The following is a 20,721-nucleotide window of genomic DNA, read 5'->3' as shown; positions in this document are numbered from 1 at the left end:
GCACACGTTTGCTGAAGGCTGCAAATTGTTTGTCCACTTGCCCTTTGTTTTGTACGTTGACCATTGCAGTGTTTTGTCTGTAGTGCAGCCAATCCATTAACATGCAGTCCAGGCTTTGGATGTAATGTCTGGAACAAATATGCAAACACAGGCTGACAGATGTGATGCCCAACAGTTCATCAATATCATCACCAGATCACTCTCTGACCCTTTTCATTTTCCTTTTCTTAAACGAGAACGAAATATGACTGGAAACTCACTCCCTGTACGTTCCGATTACTGAGGTGTTATTCATTTATCAGACTGTGTATTTTAAGAGATGGCTGAGAAATGCAAGGCAGTTCACTAGGTTTTCAAACAGACCTATTGTTGTCTTGTTGCATTAAAGCTGACCTCAGGTCAGTCAGTATTGGACATTCACAGAGAGGAATTAACCCATAGCAGAATGGCATCTGCATCAGTTGCTTTGTAGTTTGGATGGTAATGGCACTTTATCATTTGGCAGAAAGTCTTAAGTGACCTTCAAGACCTTAAGTGTCTAAAACAGATGTCTTGATTGAATGCTGTCGGCTCAGCTGGAGGTGCTGTTTTTACGTGTTTGGCAGGACTGACCGAGTCAAATAGCATTTGTGTGGGTTTTTTTAGCAGTCAGGCGTTGTGAAATGGAAAAAGCAGTGAAAAGCGTCCATTTGTGGCTTGATAGAACTCAAACCAGCTATGTAAAGACCCTGTTTCCTCGTCACATGAGGGATATTCCATGTGCCCACACTTTTATATTTGTATCCTCTGAGATAATGAGTGGCGGAAAAAGGGAAAATGTTTTTTTCCACCAAAGATTCATAGCCAAACATTTATGACAAATTGTGAATTTTTTTAATTATATACTGTATGTCGATTAGAGCACAACAGGGATCCGCAAATTTTTCAGTGGCTTTGGTTTCACAAGTATTTTTTCCGTCCTGTTTTTTTAATAGGGATTTTTCAAGGTTTCTAAGCATTGCCCAAAAAAAAAAAAAATTTAAAAGAACTGATCTATCTGAATATATTTTAAAATATAATTTATTTCTGTGATGCAAAGCTGAATTTTCAGCATCATTACTTCATTATCTTCAGTGTCACATGATCCTTCAGAAATCATGATTTGCTGCTCAAGAAGCATTTTCTGATTATCAATGTTGAACACAGTTGTGCTGCTTCATATTTTTGTGGAAACCATTTTATTCAGGATTCTTTGATAATTAGAAAGTTCAAAAGAACAGCAATTATTTTAAATAAAACTTCTTAATTTTAATATTAATAAATGTATTTGTTTATTCTAAAAAAAATCTTACTGACCGCAAACTTCGAGCATCAGTGTATATATTATATTATATTATTTTATTATTTTTATTGCTTATATATAATAATAATAATAATAATTCATTTTATTTGTGGGCGCCTTTCAAGACACTCAAGGACACCTTACAATAATAAAATACACAATTAAACAAAGGGAAGAAACAACAACACAAACAATAATGCAAAAAAAAATCAATACACAATAACCTAAATAAAATCACTCAGGATAGGCTAATCTAAAAAAATGAGTGCCTCGAAAGACAGAGTACTGTCAAGGATGACACCCAAACTCTTGACCTGAGAAGAAGGAGAGATAACAGAGTTGTCGATAGTAAGTGTAAAACTTCCACAATTACGCAATTTTGATTTAGTACCTACTAATAAAATTTCAGTTTTCGCACTATTAACTTTGAGAAAATTACATGCAAACCATGATTTAATTTCAGAAAGACAGAGCAAAAGAGAGGAAGACGGCAATACTGAACTGGGCTTCGAAGATATATAGAGCTGCGTGTCATCTGCGTAACAGTGAAAATTTATATTAAATTTACGAAAAATCTGTCCTAGAGGTAGTAAATACACTATAAACAGAAGAGGACCCAGGACTGAACCTTGAGGCACACCACTGGTTATCTGAGATATCCGTGATTTAAAATTTTTTATTTGAACGAACTGAGTCCGACCAGATAAATATGATTTAAACCATCATATGCAATATATTGGTATAAAAAAATCTGTGTTCTCTGATTCTGTAATCCAGATGTCTCTTCTAGAGCTTAGTATTGATTTCAGCAGTTAAACATCTTTGTCATATGTACTACTTGCTTTTAAATGAAGTAAATATGTCATTGCTTCACAACCTGTCCTGAAACATTTATACAGTATCACAAAAAAAATCCCTATGGAGAATAGGAATGGCATTTTTGCTCCTTACTCTACTGTTGTGATCCATCGCTGTGGCCATGTGAAACAAACGACTTGCCTTGTTTGAAGTGTGACAATGTGGAGCAATTCAAACAGTTCAAAGGCTTGAGTTCTCCTTCAGCTTAAGACTCCACTGAGTGATCAAAGCGACGAACGACAGCCGTCCTTTCGGCTCACGGTTGGGTTACCAGCAGCTAATAACACAACATAGTTTGTGGCTTTCGGTTGACCAGAGCCTCACCAACAGCTCCGTGTTTTTCTCCTGTGAAAAATTGGTAGCTTTTGAATGGATTTCTGTTGCTTTTTGTTTTGTTTCTTAGGAGCTGGTTATCATGGGTGCACCTGGTTCTTACTACTGGACCGGTACGGTCAAAGTGTTTAACATGACATCCAATACTCACTACAACCTTAATCAAGACAACCTGAGTCCTCGCAGATACAGTTACCTCGGTAATACCTGCTCAGATATTAATAACCGCTTCAATATTCCATGCTGTAGTCAGTCCGTCACAGATTTGTGTTTTTTAGGGTATGCTGTGACTGCTGGTCACTTCTCCTCTCCGAATACCATCGATGTGGCGGCTGGTGCTCCTCAAGACAGTGGTGGTGGAAAAGTGAGTGGTTTCTTGCAGAAATTGCATCATTGGTTCCAGGTTGTGTTTACATTACACTCACTTTGACATTCCAAAACTACATTGTCATCCATATTTTAGGTTTACATCTTCAGAATTGAAGGAACGTCTCTTGTGAAGACCTTTGAAGCCTCAGGGAAAATGGTGAGTATGATGCTCAGGTTTTCTAATTATTTACAAACGTAGTTTATTCCAAATGTAAAATGTTTATATAATCCATCATAGTTACTTAATAGGAAAAGTTATTTTTTTCTGAAGAACACAGAAAGAGTTGTTTCTGAGAATTTGTTGGGACTGGGACTGTCGAAACCCTAAAAAGGCAAAAAGCATAATTATCTCCATAAAGCCTACTGTATCATATTTGATACATACATTTCTAAGGCCTGTGATTATGAACATGATTAAAATTTAGCTAAAACCTGCTCAATGTACTACTGTACATGCCTTCTGTCACCTGATTGATGGTTGTTTAGTAAGTAAAAGACCTTTTAGTGTAATGGTAAAAATGTCCACCTTCAGGGGTTGGTTCACATGACTCTTGCTGTGAAAAATTTACTGATTTATATAAAGTATAACCTTTATATTTTAATATTTTAAAGGGATAGTTCACCCAAAAATGAAAATTCTGTCATTAATTACTCACCTTCATGTTGTTCCAAACTCATAAGACATCCTTCGGAACACAAATTAAGATATTTTTGATGGAATCTGAGAGCTCTCAGACCCTCTATAGACAACAAGGGTCCTTACAAGATAAAGGTCTAGAAACGTAGCAAGAAAAAAAAAAAAAGACTTTATTCATATTTTTGACAATATCCACTGAACGCAAACAGCGGTATGCTCTTCTGTGTCAGCTGCGCCACACAGATACGTTTTCTGCGTTGTACGTACACCTTGATTTGAGCGAAAACAAAGTATCCGTGTGGCACAGCTGACACAGAAGAGCATACGCTGTTTGCGTTCAGTGGATATTCTCCAAAATGACGCTAGGGTGACGTGGAGGAGACGAATTTGAATAAAGTTGTTTATTTGTTTATTTTATTTTTTTTTGTGCACAAAAAGTATTCTCGTAGCTTTGTAAAATTACGGTTGAACCCCTGATGTCACATGGATTATTTTACCGATCTCCTTGTTACGTTTCTGGACCTTGATCATGTAAGGAACCCTTGTTGTCTATGGAGTGTCTGAGAGCTCTCAGATTCCATCAAAAATGTCTTAATTTGTGTTCCAAAGATGAACGGAGGTCTTACGGGTTTGGAAAGACATGAGGGTGAGTAATTAATGACAGAATTTACATTTTTGGTTGAACTAACCCTTTAAGATAAACACTTACTGGACTGAAGCAACTCAGCTTTACTTGATTATCCATATAATGTTTAGATAAATCAAATGAGATTATCATATATGATCATCAGGCTTACTAAGACGTATTATTATGAGAGTTATGATATGAGAGATATGAGAGTGACATCTGTTATTTATGTTATGATGTTATTATGAGTTTCATGAAGTAGTCTGCTATACTGTTATAAAGATAATTTATTTTCTTACTTAAATATTTTATCTTACTTTTTGGCCATATAAATATCAGCAACTGCACCAAATAAAAGCCTGATGCATGAAATATGATGCTCAGCAAAAAAGTTACTTTTAATTTTTTTTAAGTATTTTTTCTAAGGGTTCAATGAACAGTTCCATTTAAAAAATAAATAAATGAATATAATAAATGAATAAAAAATATAATAAATGAACAAAAAATAAAAATATAATAAATGAATAAATTTAAATAAATAGGATTTTTCTGACTATTATTTCATAAGTCAGCCTTTACAGGGTTAAAGTACTATATATGCTATATATACTACTCATGCTCTAGTTTTGTGTGAAAAAGGACAAAAATTTAAGCTGTTAGCTGAAAACCGGCTCTCATTTCTCATTCATCTTCATATACATTCAAATATGGGCAGAGTAGCTAAATTGTAGCTTGACTTTCTTCCAAAGGGAACTGTATGAGGTAATGCATCTTATGGAGGTGTGATGTGCCCTATGCATGGCGTTGTAACCTGACCCGTTTGCTCTTGGCTCGGCTTGGTTTCAGATGGGCTCTTACTTTGGCTCCTCATTGTGTGCAGTTGACCTAAACGCAGATGGACTGTCAGACTTGCTGGTGGGAGCACCCATGCACAGCGAGATCCGGGATGAAGGCCAGGTTTCTGTTTACCTCAGCAGTGGCAATGTGAGTTCACTTACATCTGTGTTACTTATTAAAGGAGTAGTTCATCCAAAAATGAATATTTGTTGAAAATGCCATCAGGCCATCCAAGATCTAGATGAGTTTGTTTCTTCATCGGGACAAATTTTGATAAAATGATCAATGGTCAGACTGAGAGTCCAAACAGCTGATAAAAACATCACAATAATCCACAAGGCTCCAGTCCATCAATTAACGTTTTGTGAAGTGAAAATCAACCTGTTTGGAAATTAAGGAAAATAGGGGGAAAAAAATCCATCATTAAGACTTTTTAACTTTAAACCTTTTCTTCTAGCCAAAATACGAATCCATAATTCATAATAAAGCTTCCTTCGGTAAAAGAAAGTCCATTCTCTGTGGTCCTCTCACATCAGAGCTGTTTTGGACTTTATTCACTAGTAAATGGTTCTTGATCTGTGCATGTTTCTCTCCTGATTCAGACCAGACAACTTTTTCACTGGAGGAAGCAATATTATGGATAGAGGACAGAAGTTTTAATGATGGATTTGTTTCTTACAAACATGCATATTTTGCTTCACCATACATTAATTGATGGACTGGAGTGGATTATTATTGTGATGTTTTTATCAGCTGTTTGGACTCTCATTCTGACGGCACCCATTCACTGCAGAGGATCCATTGGTGAGCAAGTGATGGAATGCTACATTTCTCCAAACCTGTTCTGATAAAGAAAAAACAATTTGCTAATTTTGTCAATAACAACACTTGAATGGCACAACACTATAAATTACCAAGACTTAAATTTGAAGGTAAGTGTCTTCATGCAACTTGACAAAAGTTTTGAGTATAAACAATGTTTTTTGTACTTGTTTGTTCAGGGAGTGATGGAGGAAGTTGCAATATTGAATGGTGACAATGCATACAATGCTCATTTTGGAGAGTGTATCACATCTCTTGGGGACATTGATGACGATGGCTACCAAGGTCAGTGTACGAAATTTGTTTGTGCTCAAAATTGATTGCACATCAGAGCAAAGCATGAGCTTCCAATACTAAAATCCTTTAACATAAGGAATATTTTGGGTTTGAGTCTGTAAGATTTTGAGTCTGTAACTTTTATTCAGCAATGCTGCATTAAATTGATCAAATGTGACAATATTTTAAATAAATGCTGTTTCTTTGCCTGCTATCCATCAAAGAATCCTGAAAAAAATGTATTGCAGTTTCCACAAAAATTAAGAAAATTTCTAATTTACGAACGGTTTGTATTTCTGCGACATCATGGCTGGAACAACAACATACAAACTAATGACAGTAGATAATCTCAGGTACTGATTATGTGCTTTATTCAAAGTTGAACGTGTCTAATGTGAGTTTGAATATCATTCTGCGTGACCGTTATAGCCATACTGAAAACAACACCTCAGATCTTGAAAATAAAACAACGTACTCAGTGCGAACCAACCAGCGTATTCCATGACAAAGATGGTATTAGTCACTCAGTATGTATTTTTAATAATGTTAAAAAGGTTTAATAATAATGAATTAGATTATAAACATATCCATTTCGTTGTGAGTGCAGTGCACTTCCAAGCAGAGCCCGCCCACACGCTTCTGATTGGCTGTGGTATTTGATTGATTCTGTCGCATCGCGTGTAGTGTGGACAGCCAAACTGCGTTTCGCTGGAATGCTGTTGCATCGCGTGTAGTTAGGACACGGTGTAAGTGTGTTACTGTACACATCAAATTGTGTTTATCTGGAATATTCCTTTAATTCAAATGATCACAGAAGCACATGTTGCAAAAATCTGTATTGGAGACAGACAGACATTGTTTGTCAAGTAACTGGAAAAGATATTTTGACGTGAAGCAGATTCAAACCTCAGATATCTCCTCTGCGACTAGTGTTCTCACTCTCGATTTTCCTGGCACCCCGCTGTCCAGTCGGAGGCTTTTCTTGGCGTCTGGATTCACTCTTCACCTGATGCATTGCTTGATTGTAGCTCTATTTTCTGCATGTCGCCTCTTTTTTGTAATTTTAGTACAGACTGTCCTCTGTTCTCGTACAGTAACTGTTCCTGAAAGTGTTTAGAGAGGCTGACCATCACATAATAAACAGACCAAACGCATCTATTAATGTGGAAATGAGACTGTAAGAAATTAGAGCTGATGAAGCTAATTAAAATGGCCTGAGGAATATCTAATAAGTGGAGACAGATGTGTCGGATTAAACAGGAAGTGAATCTTTCCGGTGTAGGACAGCGAGGGGGTTGGCTGTGCTTAGAACAAGAAACCAGTTCAAGCAATCAAGAATCCTTGTAATGATATGTCTTGAGAAGCATCTGTGATAAACTGTTCAGGGGACAGTGTGGTAGTAAATGTCGCTTTAGGAGGCTGTAACCATAAAGAGATTACAAGAGGTTAACCTGTCTGCATTTAACCCGCCTCTTATTGGAAATTTTTTGAGGTCAATAAGATTTGTTTTTTCTTTTTGAAAGAAATTAATACTTTTAGTCAGAAAGGATGTATTAAATTGTTAAAAAATGACAGTAAAGAAATTTGTAATGTTACAAAAGTTTTCTGTTTCAAATAAATGCTGTTCTTTTAAACTTTCTGTTCATCAAAAACATTGATAATAATCAGTTTCTTAATAATTGATAATACAATTGATAATAATAAAACATGTTTCTTGAGCAGCAAATCAGCATATTAGAATGATTTCTGAAGGACTATGTGCCTTTTTTTGTTATTTTTATTATTTAATTTGTATTGTATTATTTTTAAGTATATTCTTTAGTTTTTATTTTATTGCATTGTTTTTATTTTGTTACATTTTTTTTTTTTTTTTAATTTATTTTGTTTTATTTTGTTTTATTTTACTAGCTATACATTCAACAACACTCCAGAGACAGTGAATACAAAATCATCCACATTTTGTTTGTATTACTTATGGAAAAATAGTATCTACATTGTTGGCTTTTTTATTTTATTTGATTTGATTTAACACTGATAATGATCAGAAATTTTCAAGTTTCTTGAGCAGCAAATCGTCATTTTAGAATGATTTTTGAAGGATCATGTGACACTGAAGACTGGAGTAATGATGCTGAAAATTCAGCTCTGCATCACAGGAATAAATTACATTTTAAAATATATTCAAAAAGAAAACAGTTATTTGAAATTGTAATAATATTTTACACAGTTGTAAATGCTGCAATTGTTAATGTTTTTACTGTATTTTTGATCAAATAAATGCAGCCTTGGTGAGCATGAGACACTTCTTTCAAAATCATTTTAAAAATCCTATCGACCCCAAATCCTGAGCACTGTATGCATAAAATGCATAAATGTAAAGATTTTGCATGTAAATAAGCCAGTCTCAGGAAATAAGCCAGTCTCAGAATGCCTAATGATTCAGATTTATAATTTTATGGCTGTTACAGAAATGCAAAAGTTTCCAAAACTCAGCACATTGAAAATATGTGGTAGTGAAATGTGTACTGCTGTTTTCATGCACAAGGGATTTTTTTCTGACTCAGTTTCAACCCCCCTGAAGTTTCACAGACCTTTACAGGCTCTCAAAAACACGTAAGTGTCCATTAAGTGACTTAGCAGAGCGACTCTCAAACAGAGATGGGCTTAAGGCAAACAGGCATTTATTGGGGTCCTGACACACACAAATCCACCTCCAGCGTTTCTATTCCAGTCTTAGGTCTCTGGCAGTCTGACCTAATTCAGCTGCAGTGCATACTATGTTACTCTGTTCTAACTTTTACAATTGTTGCTTGTCAGACTTTATAAGCCCAATAAGATCTTGAGTAAAAGCCAAGGCAGACTGTACGACGGCTCTGTATTATGTCAGATTGTACAATAACATCAGCTAAAACTGGTAGCCCATGAAGACTTCAAGACTTGTAGTCAAGTTTGGACAAGTTTGCCCAAGATTAAAAAAAAAAAAGTTTTAAAATCCCTCAAATTTGTCTCAGATGACAAACAATGTAGTGGTAAATATTATAATATACAGTGTGTACCCTGATTTATTCTGTCTTTCTCTCATTTCCATCTTTCTCATTGACGTCTGTGTTTGTCTTTTGTGCTGTAGATGTAGCGATTGGAGCACCCAAAGAGGATGACTATGGAGGAGCTGTCTACATCTACCATGGTGATGCTACAGGAATAGTTAAGAAGTACTCAATGGTAATCAACCATTTTATTTTTATTTATTATTTATTTTGGTTTTTTTTGTTGTATTGTATTTCATGTAATTAATGTAATGTATTTTCTTTAATTTCATTATATGGTATTATTTAATATTTTATTATTTATTTTGTTTTAGAATTGTTTTAATATTTGTTTTTATTATTGATTTTCTTTTAGAATTATTCTATTTTATCTTATTTTATTAATTTAATGTGTTTTTTATTTAAATGTTTAAATTTAAAAATATAAATAAATTAAAATAATTAAAAACTTTTCAATTAAATTTAAATATTTAAATATTTTTACATTTTATTTAATTTTATTATTTTTTATTTGTATTGTTTTTATTTTATTATTTTATTCTTAATATTGTAGAATTTTGTTATATTTAATTTTATTCGCTACAGATTCAACACTTGATTCAGAGACATGAATACAAATTCCACTATGTGAATTTTATTTTATTTATCATTTATTTATTTTTACGTTGTCAGCTCTCAACAGTACTGTATACTGTATTTTCATTTATTTATGGTGCTATTGAGCTTTACTTGTGTCTGTATTAAAATAAATCTGAAAGATTGGTTTAGTTGGCAGTGCATCACTTGTTTTACTGCGAAACCTTATAGCTCATGCAGTTTAACAGTTTGATTGATGGGTAACTAGTAGGTCCAGATGGAATCCACTGGCTTTTGTGCTGATTTAGTGGGAAAAATGCCTTAAATGGAGCTGAGAGTGATACACTGATATTGCTAGCTGAAAGTGTAATCAAATTAGCTAAAATATTTAATAAATGAACTACGTGGTATTCAGAAATCTGAGGATGATTTATTAATGATTTGGTCTGTATGGATGTTAATGCTGGCGTTTCAGATTAATTGATGTGATTTTCTCTCTCACCTGGATCGTATGCAGAGACTGTCTGGGCGAAGCATCAACCCCACCCTCCAAATGTTCGGCCAGTCGATTTCCGGCAATGTGGACATGGATGGAAACGGATATCCAGGTTTGGCTTTGCTTTAGACACTTGGCTAGTTCTGCCCGAATGAACACTGAGAATGTTCCGAATTAACTAGATCAAAACCGACCACATTCAGTGAGAAACCGCGACCGGTGCCAGACCACTTACATTGGCCTTCTGCGATCTCTGCGTAAAGATGGGAAACATGTAACGTTTTTACCGACCTTCAGTGAGTTTATTCCATTCTGGAAACCTCCAAGTATTAAAAGTTAATGCGCAAATTTAATGTCACAACATGTGATCCAAAGTGACTGGACTTCTGATGTGAAAGCTGCTGTGAAGATGCTTTTGTCGAGTCTACAGAAGACTCTTGTGTAAGAGAGATTCATTATATGATGGAGAACGTTCCATTCTGCGCTAATCCAGGGAATGCAGATTGAGTGTTTGCTTAATTTTCCTAACCGTTCTTTGACACGTTCGGTCTGCTCTGATTTCATAGTTCTGTGGCCAGCAAGCATTTTGTTTACAGCATTCCACAGTGGAAACGCCAATTAAACAAAGACGAGAGAGAAAATCAAACAAAGGAAGCTTCATCATTTATTAAAAAAGAAATACTTGATCTATTTCATAGTAGTTTGCATGTACAATTTTTTTAAGATTAGAGTTTACTAATTAGTGGTCATACTGATTGTACACAACCCTATGTAATGTTCTGGTTACCAGTCATATCCCTGCATTCATATTTTGAATTTATACATTATTTTGAAAAATTTATATTTTCGGTTTTAATTTTAATTTTAGTTTGTTATAGTTTATTTTGTGTTATGTTCTTTTGGCATACATTTTAACATATGAAGAGTTTATTTGCAAAATAATGTTTTTTTTTATCATGTTATAATGTTTTTATTGTGTTAGTTAGCTGTATTTTTTTAGTTATTTTTTTAACCTAATCAAAATAACCCAGCAGCAGTTTGATTGAGATTAATTGGAATGCACAATGAAAAAAACTGATTTTTTTAAATTATCATCTGTTATCTGTTTTTGCAAATGAACTCTTCATATTTAAATTATATATATATATATATATATATATTAGTGGTGGGCCATTATCGGCGTTAACGTGCTGCGTTAACGTGAGACTCTTATCGGGCGATAAAAAAAAATATCGCCGTTAATCTATTCTCAAAGTTGGGTTGGGAGCTGGGTCTATACTACGCAAGCTATGATGACTTTCACCTTGATATTTTAGCGCGGATGTATACCTAGCCGAATTGCACTGTAGGGGGCGAGAACGAGTCTTCGAACCTGTGTGTATGCGCGCTAACATGGATGCAGCTATGAAGCCGCCGGGTTTGCTTCAAGGAAAATTTATTTTTAAGAAGCTTCCCAATGGAAATCGGCAAGTCATTTCTGTCATGGTCGCGCTCTCTGTATCGCGCGCACAGTGGAGTTCCGCCCCGGTTCGCACACACACACACACACACACACACACAAACAAACGTAAGCGCACACACAAGTGAGCCCACTCCTATTTGTAAATATTAAGCCGCAAAACGTCTATTTAAATATGACTTCTGTGTGTATCTGTGTTAATGTATGGCGCAGACACACGGGTTTGTTACAGAAGACCGCGTGACGCTTGCGGCGATATAACGTCTGTCGTCTCACTAAATGAGGACATAAATACATGAACAACATCTCCAGAACTGCTCTGAGAGTCACTTCATGAGCATTCGAGCGTTTCATTTGAGAAAAACTATCCTCACGGCAACCCGTCAAAATAAAAGTTCGGTTTCACTTGAAGACATTGGGCAGAACGTAATAGACTACTACTACTAAAACTATTAAAACCTTATCTTTAAGGAATAATCATACAATGTCTTCAATGTTATTATCAATATTAAATTCTTGATGACTGCTAGTTGTTTACTACTAGTAGTGAACTTATTCTGATCTACTTGGCAGAATTCAAATGAGCCATTTTAATCTAGATTAATCTAGATTAATTCCAAGATTACAGTGAGATTAATCTAGATTAAAAAATTAATCTATGCCCACCACTAATATATATATATATATATATATATATATATATATATATATATATATATATAATATCATTTTATACTATTTTTAATTGATATTATTAAGTATTTCTAAATAGCTTATTAATTTTTATGTTAGTTTTAGGTTTAGTAATTTTAGTCCTTAAACTTATTTATTTTGGTTAGTTGCAAAGGCAACATTCTTGGAACTTAGAAGTTTTTCAGCTTTATGTAAATTACTGATCTCCAATAGTTTTAATTTTAGTTAAACATAACACCGAATTGTACCTTTGTCTTTGTACTTTGTCAACTCATAAATAGCATTTTAAAGGTATATATTAGTATTAAAGCTACAAGTTTTGCGCATCTTTTCTAACAGCATGGCATGAAATCATTCCTGGCCTTCCAGAAAAACATTATTTTTTGTTTTTCCCATATCAGATGTGACAATAGGGGCGTTCATGGCTGACAGTGTGGTTTTGTTAAGGTAAGTTGTGCACTTCTGAGCCAGCAAAAGCTTGTATTTACATCAATTCCTCATTAGTGTTCTCTGATAATCATCCATTCAGATGTAGCTTTGACCTTATTTGCTGTTGCTTGTGACAGATCCAGGCCGGTGATCTCTGTGGACGTCTCCATCTTTCTGCCCGTCTCGATAAACATCACAGTACCGCAGTGTCACGAGGGCCCTCAGCATCTCAACTGCTTCAATGTCACCGTCTGCATGAGTTTTCGAGGAAAACATGTACCCGGCCACATAGGTGAGTCTCTGTGGAAATATTATTATTATGTTTTGTTTGTTTTTGGGCATTTATTTATTTTTATTTTATTTATTTTATTTTTATTTATTTTATTTTATTTATGATGTTCAATATTATTATTTATTTGATTATCCTTTATTAATTTTATTTTTTATTTTATTGTTATTCAATTTTTTAATATTAACTTTTATTATTTTTAATTTTATTGACTTTTATCAATTTTATTTTATTTTTTGTAATTATTTAAAATTTTATTTTATTGTTTAATTTATTGTTTGATATTAATTTTTTTATTTGTCTGAAATTTATTTTATTATATTTTGAATCAAATTGTTTAGTTGTTGTTTATTGTTACACATTCAACAACATTTGAATACAAATACGAATAATCAACAGGTGTCTGCAGACATAATAAACCCATAACTAGATACTCTTGATATTCTTGTTTTTAACTGTACCGCTGTCTTTTCGCTCTCATGACCCGTGGTGCAAACAACCCTGAACTGGAGGTCAGTGCAAGTTGTGCTGAACTTTATTTCACTCTGTCAACACGCAGAAGGGCCTAGAATAGACTATTATGAAATATCATCAAATGTTAGATACAAAAACAGCACTTCAGTATGAATCACTTTTGGTCCACCCCTCACATTTTTATCTGAGATCACCAAATACAGTTTTAAAATAACTCAGAGAAGACTTGTTTTTCATTAAATCTAGTTTTTGTTTCTGGTTTTTTAAATATTTCTGTTTTTGTGACTCGACTCGATGAGCTTGGCTGCATGTGTTTGTTTAACCTGACAAGATGGACACCGTGCAGCCACAGGGATTCGACACGAATGACCGCTTGCTCAACTTTTGGGCGTGGCCACTGCTTGCTGAGTGGGTGTGGCCTTATGGGAGATGGAGTGCATAAAGGGGTGTTACATAATGGGAGGTTTCTGGGAAGTACAGAGCACCAGTGTTACTCCACTTGGCACCCGCATTGGAAAGAACTGCAGCACCTTGTGTCTGGGAGACGCCCTGGTTCTGTAGGCCGGAGTGAGCTCATGGTGCGCTCACAGCTGGATGTATTAAAACAACAACCCCTGCATTGGTCCAGTAGCCCCTTCCTGCTCGCAGACGTTCATCAGAGTAATGCCCTGTGAGAGAGCAGGGTAATAATAGCTCTTTCTCAACGTCAGGATCGGAGGAATGGTCCCACAATTACACATTTGACCTCATCTGGGTGAATTTCACAAAAACTGTCAAGAAGTTCATCAAGTTGGGGAAAGAAAGCAGCTATTTCTGGGGCTGCATCCAAGGGTTCTGTGTTTTTTGATCAATTTCTGTTTTTTGGAAAAGCCTGTAGGTGTAGATGGATGAATCTCACCTAAGAGATGTCTGGATCGTATTTTATCCCAGAACCAAAAGAACATAAAATAAATTATATGTTGTATAAAGGACTTGAAACATTTACAAGATTCAAGATTTTTGTTTGTCACATACGCAGTTAAATACAGAATTGCAAGTACAGTACACATTTTTAGGGCATTGAGCAATTAAAAGCCCACTGTTCACTTTTTTTTTTTAAACATTTTTTAATGAAAATTCAGCACCTTTTTGTTCTCATGTCTGTAATGCAAAATATGTCTTTATTATAAGGTGAAAAAAATATTATTTGTATTAACTACAATTGTAAGTACACATAAGGGTATTTGTTATAATAAATTAAATGTTTAAAAATAAATCACTGTATAACAGTAATGAGAATGAGATTTTAATTGCATTACAGTAATGAGAATTTTGGAGGAATTTGTCAACATTTCTTCATTTATTTATTTATTTGCATTTTATTAATTTCCTTTTATTTATTTTATTTTATTCTTTTACTTTTATTTTATTTTATTTATTCCTTCATTCATTCACATTTCATTCATTCAGTTTTATTTTTAATTTATTGTTTTTATTTAATTGATTGTGAGTCATTCATTCATTCAATTCTATTTTTAATTTCTTATTTTTACTTTAATTATTGATTGATTCATTAATTTTATTTTATTTTTAATTTATTATTTTTTATTTTTAATTATTGATTGATTCATTCATTTATTTATTTACATTTTATATGATATTTTATTTTTGTTTGTATGTTTTTATTTTGGAATAAAATATGACCCACACATTTCTATTATTATTTTATTTAATTTTATTCATTTACATTTTATGTTTTATTTTATTTTATTATTTGTTTCATTTTCATTTTGGGGTGAAATATTACCCACAAATTTCTTTGTGAGATTCATCAGGACATTTTGAACCATGTTTTTCCTACATGCCCTTGCCGTTTTCTCAGACTTCCAGAAATTGATCACAAACATTTAACTCTTGGACGTGGCCCCAGAAATGTTCTTGTACTGTTTTCTCTCATTTCCACGACTTTGACAGTGAGAACTTAATGTCTCACTTGACTTTGTTTTTAAATCCCATAAATTGCCCTGGCATGCTTCTGATAGTGAGTGTTGAAACACAGCCTTGTTTGAGAGATGTTTACACATTGTTGTCTTAGTGAAATGTGGGTGTCTGTTTTTCTCCTCAGAGTTGCTGTACAATCTAACTGCAGATTCAGAAAAGAGACACAGAGGTTTGCCACCACGGGTGTATTTTGGAAACGGTGGAGAGCAGACAGGTGCTGTAAGTCAGCGTTTCAGCCTGGAGATCAACCGACCGCAGTGCCATCAGTACACATCCTTTGTGAGGGTGAGTTTTCCTCTGATATCCCAGAACTTCATGCTCCGAAGGTTCAGGCTTCAGGGATTTGTCCTGCATCATATTTGCTGAATGAAATTTAATGCTTATTTCTTACTCATTTTGGGATGCTGATTCCAAAATAGTTCTTGTTTTGCTCTAGTACATCATACTTTCTCACAAAATATAGCAATTTTGCTTTTGACAACCATTTGTAAGGTGAAGAAGGCTTGTATTATCCCTTAAACTGACACAGAGACATGATTCCTGTTTTCCTCTGAGCCAGTTTACAACTGTTTGTTCAATTCTCAGCTGATTTTCACATATATTAATAATTCGGAAGACATTATTTTATGGCTAATCACAGTTTCCACTTTTTTCACTCCTTTGCAGATTGCAGTTGAAATCACAAATTTTGAATACCGGAACTTTTGACATTTGTCTGCTATTGTTATTTTGATAAGTGCATTTTAGCTGATACAGTATATAATTGGAAAAATCTTCATTTTATTTTGTGAAAAACTAAGTTATGGGATATGTTTGAATTCAGCATCTTTGAATTAGATAATATTAAGCTTTTTTTTCTTTTTTTTGTGCAGGTGCAGGGCTGTACAGGGCCTCAGTTTTAAATTAAGCAGCCTTCCTAGAAACCTAGCCAATAGTTAAGTCTTAAAAAATGTTAATGAAGTATTTTAATTTCATTTTTTTTGTTTTGTTTTATTTATTCATTCATTGATTTTTCAGATTAATGTTATTGCAGAAAAATTTTGCGTGTAATAAAAAATCTTTCAAATAATGAAAACATTTTAACAAAGTTCAATGTTAATACATTCGTTCATTTTTTATATTTTATTTTATTTTATTATGCATTCATATATTTTTCAGATTAATTCTAATGACGTAAAATTTACCTTGTAACACCACTTTCAAAAATGCATTCAATTCCTGATGGAATAAAATCCCAGCCTACTTTGTTTCTTGTAGATTATACCATTTCATAGGGGAATACGTCATATTACGAAAGTAACTGGGTTGTGAGTACCATTTCATGTTGACTTAACTGTTGCTTGTTGTCATAGAGGTCTCAGTCCGGTTGTATCAGCATCACAGAATTCCTGCTGGTCCATGTGATGTTGTTTGCACTTGTCCTCGACTGACCCGCTGTCTTTTCTCTCCCATGACCTGTGCTGCAAACAGCCCTGCACTGGAGGTCAAGCAAACTTTATTGCTGAACTTTATTTTATTCCATCACCATGCACCAAATAAGTCCATGTGCATTTTTCTGTAATCGCTTCGAAATAATAGTTTTTTTTGTTGCTGTTTGGAAAATGACTCTTGTGCTGTATTCTGAAGCCATACCAAACTGTGCTGCTGTTTACTGCAGTCTTGCCCTCAAAGGACGTCAGACATATACATGTGTTTGGTGCGGAGGCTAAAGCTCTGATTAAGTCATGTGGGAGCTCAAAAGAGAATTTCACTAAGTGACCTATAATAAAGTCTCGCTATGAAAATGAAATAGCCACCATCAGGTGACAAACAACTACCTTTGAAATGCGGGCTCTTAATGAAAGACCATGTTTCGCGACTCTGCTGAGACAGTCGTCATTGTGGTCGCACACTTGGGCTCTTGTTGTCTGTCTGCTGGTAATAGTCTGCTATCCCGGCGTTCGGTCAGCGTCAGTATCCTCAGGGCGACGTGGAGCTTGAGCTCTAACAAGGAGGCCCACACAGAGCCTGTAAATTTCACTGGCGCTGCTTTATGAGCCTCTTCAGGCCACTTCTCCATAGGGGAGCTTCTTACAGGAAGGGTTCGCCCCATACTACGCTCCTGTTTCTGCTTTATACGGAACAGCGCATGATACAAATATGCATTAACCAACAACATACAACCAGTGACAATACAGTGCAGGGTTTGCTGACCTGGTCTTCTTACGTTTACTCAAGCACATTCACGCATGGTTTCCTTTTGCTGCTTTAAGACTGATGAGGGTCATTCTACAAAATTGTGTGCCTTTTGTCTTCCTTTATTAATATGTGCGTAAAAAAAATTACTTTAAAACTGAATGGCTAATGCTTTAATTATGCGTATTTTGTGGTAAAGCTATTTATCTTTTTTTTTTAATATTTATTTTTCTTTATTTATGAATACCATATACATACATAAATATCATTTTTTTTAAACATTTTTTAAAAATAATTTTAAATTACTTTTTTTAGCACTATTTCTTATATTTTGTGAGGTTTGTCAGCAGGGGACAGTTAATTAATTAATATTTTAAAATGGTGATTTTATGTGTTTTGTAAACTTGATGACAAAAAGAGCTAAATTTTTTTACATTTATACAGTATATACATACTGCATTTATTTAAATTTAATAATTATTTAATGTTTAAAAATGGTCATTTTATATCTAAAATATTTCCATTATTTTTTTCTTTTTTTCTTTCTTCATATCTATTCATCTGTGTGTGTGTGTGTGTGTATATTACCATATATATTTTAATTGATTTTTATTTATTTATTAATTATATATTCTTTTTCTTTATTTATGAATACCTTATACATACATAAATATCATAAAAACATTTAATGCATTATAATTTTATATATGTATAGCCCTATGTTTTAGCCCTATGTCTTATATTTTGTTAGGTTTGTCAGTAGCATGTAATGTCATGACCTTGAGCCTTTAAAAATCACTGTTTTCACTTAAAAAAGTCACCTTTTTTATACAATGACCCTTAAATGTCCTGCTTGAACTTCAAACCAATAAATGTATCTATGCTGTAGCGAAGTGGAGACGTAATCATCTGAATATTTCATCTTGTTTGTAGTCACTGCAGATTCGCGTCCGCATCTGTCATTGTGTTTGTACATTTGATCAAACACCCTAAATCTCTTTCTCAGGCCCTAAATAATCAGAGTGCTGCTTGTTTATTGCAGCTTTTTCATATGGTCTATGAGTCAGTGTAGTTTATTTGACATTTGTGTTTTGAAAGTGTTTTGAAGCAACTGTGTTGGACAGGGAATCACAAATACAGGTATATATGTTTTAATGGCTGCTTAATGTGTGAGAATTTGAACTTAAGGTTGTCAAAAGGTTGTCCTCGTGTTCTGGGTGGGCAGGCGGATCTCACTGGGTGATCCTTAATGGATCAAGCAGCATAAACAGCCTTCGTCTGAAGTAAAGACACTCATTTATCTGGAAGGCCACACTTGTCTCGGCAGATTTGACGTGAATCCTGTCTGTCAGTGGAGAAACTGCTGTACCTCTCTAAAATTACAGTCTGAATGTCCCACAACGAAGGGTTTACATGTGTTTCCATCCAGGTTGAGTCTTTATTAGCTCCATGTGGAGAAAACTGCTGTCTTATCTGTAATCCTCTGGTATAGACTGTTTTTTAGTGGTGCTATTTCATCCTACACCACTTGAACGCCGCATTTTGCTTGTTCAAACATCTCTCATGCTTTCTTCAGAACATGTAAATCTAATCCAATATTGAATTTGCGCTGCTGATTATCGTATGTATTTGATTATATTTCTAAGTACACAGTATGCATAGCAATGGTGTGATCGTAGCAAACACTTTCAGCTTAGTCTTAAGTTAACTGACCTTGTTAGCACAGCTTAGAATTAACCTGTCAGCTATGTGTAAGTGAGATGTACTTTTATTGCACGGTATTCTTTGTGCGTTTGTGAGAAGTGTTTGCATTAGCAGGGCTGCTCTGTTTAAAGTTTGCGTAAGAAAAGTATCTGTGTCTGTGACGTGTTTTAAGATTGTTTAAACTGATCATGCCAGGCATGGCTTTACTGCGGTTTTATTATGGATATTGTCAGGCTACTTTTATATGCACTGGGTGATATAGCAGCTCATAGTTTCACTAGTGTTCAACAATTTGGGGTCTGAAAGGTTTTTTTCTTTTTTACGTTTTAAGGAAAACAGTCTCTTTTTCTCACGTTATTTGATCAAAAACAGTAACAGTATTGTAATATACTGTATGGTAAAATGTAATTTATTTCTGTGGTCAAAGCTGAATTTTCAGCATCATTACTCCAGTCTTCAGTGTCACATGATCCTTCAGAAATGATATGCTGCTCAAGAAAAATTTCTGATTATTATGTATGTTGAAAAGTTGTGCTGCTTCATATTTTTGTGAAAACACTGATTGTTTATTGTCAGGATTATTAGATGAATATAAGTGAACATCATTTATTTGAAGCAGAAATCTTTTTTAACATTATAAATGTATTTACTGTCACGTTTGATAAACCTTTGTTGAATAAAACTTAATTTCTCAAAAAAGAAATCTTACTGACCTCAACTTTTCAATGATATTTTATATACAATTAACTTGCTCACTTGATGAGTAAATTAGTGTACTGTTTTGGGTGACAGTCATTGCTTGTTAGATACTGTTAGATAGCCAAAATTATAATATATATATATATATATATATATATATATATATATATATATATATATGTGTGTGTTTGTTTATTTATTTATTTATTTATAAAAATATTTATTTATTTATTTATTTATAATTTTTGAAAAGACATAATTGTGAGACATAAACTCACTATAAACTCACAATTCTGAGAAGTCTGAATTGTGACATCATGCAAATCCCTTTGTATTTTTTATTATTCCATTTTATTCCAAAATTCAGTCTTATTCCAAAATTGCAAACTCAGAATTTTGAGAAAGTTGTAATTAGCCCATTTTTATGTTTCTATCCCACGGCAGAAACGGGCTTCCACACTATTACGAATTCCCATACCAGCTAGTTATAAAGTTTAAGTTGTATCGGTTTGTCAAACAACACTCAAATATGTTCCAAAACACGAGTGTGTTTGTTCAGTCGGCGAGCTCAAAGCAGCACAAATCCCCCGTCATCAAGTGTGATTTGGCTGCAGTCCCG

General features: G+C 34.1%; 1 protein-coding gene across 4 annotated transcripts in view; it reads left to right on the top strand.

Moving 5' to 3' along the window:
• The window catches only part of itga9 (integrin, alpha 9), a 104,822-nt gene that overhangs the window by 28,447 nt on the left and 55,654 nt on the right, over positions 1–20,721 (top strand). For all 4 annotated transcript variants that reach the window (XM_058795333.1, XM_058795331.1, XM_058795330.1 and 1 more), the window contains 10 exons: positions 2,583–2,712; positions 2,791–2,876; positions 2,976–3,038; positions 4,993–5,130; positions 5,985–6,090; positions 9,209–9,303; positions 10,222–10,312; positions 12,754–12,799; positions 12,919–13,073; positions 15,649–15,809. In XM_058795333.1, coding sequence (XP_058651316.1) covers positions 2,583–2,712; positions 2,791–2,876; positions 2,976–3,038; positions 4,993–5,130; positions 5,985–6,090; positions 9,209–9,303; positions 10,222–10,312; positions 12,754–12,799; positions 12,919–13,073; positions 15,649–15,809 — 1,071 coding nt within the window. The remainder of the gene's footprint in view (positions 1–2,582; positions 2,713–2,790; positions 2,877–2,975; positions 3,039–4,992; positions 5,131–5,984; positions 6,091–9,208; positions 9,304–10,221; positions 10,313–12,753; positions 12,800–12,918; positions 13,074–15,648; positions 15,810–20,721) is intronic.

The sequence above is a fragment of the Onychostoma macrolepis genome, chromosome 13 (genome assembly GCF_012432095.1).
Source record: "Onychostoma macrolepis isolate SWU-2019 chromosome 13, ASM1243209v1, whole genome shotgun sequence".
NCBI classification, from domain to species: domain Eukaryota; kingdom Metazoa; phylum Chordata; class Actinopteri; order Cypriniformes; family Cyprinidae; genus Onychostoma; species Onychostoma macrolepis.
Note: the sequence above shows the minus strand (reverse complement) of the source record. Positions and strands in the feature narration are given on the sequence as shown.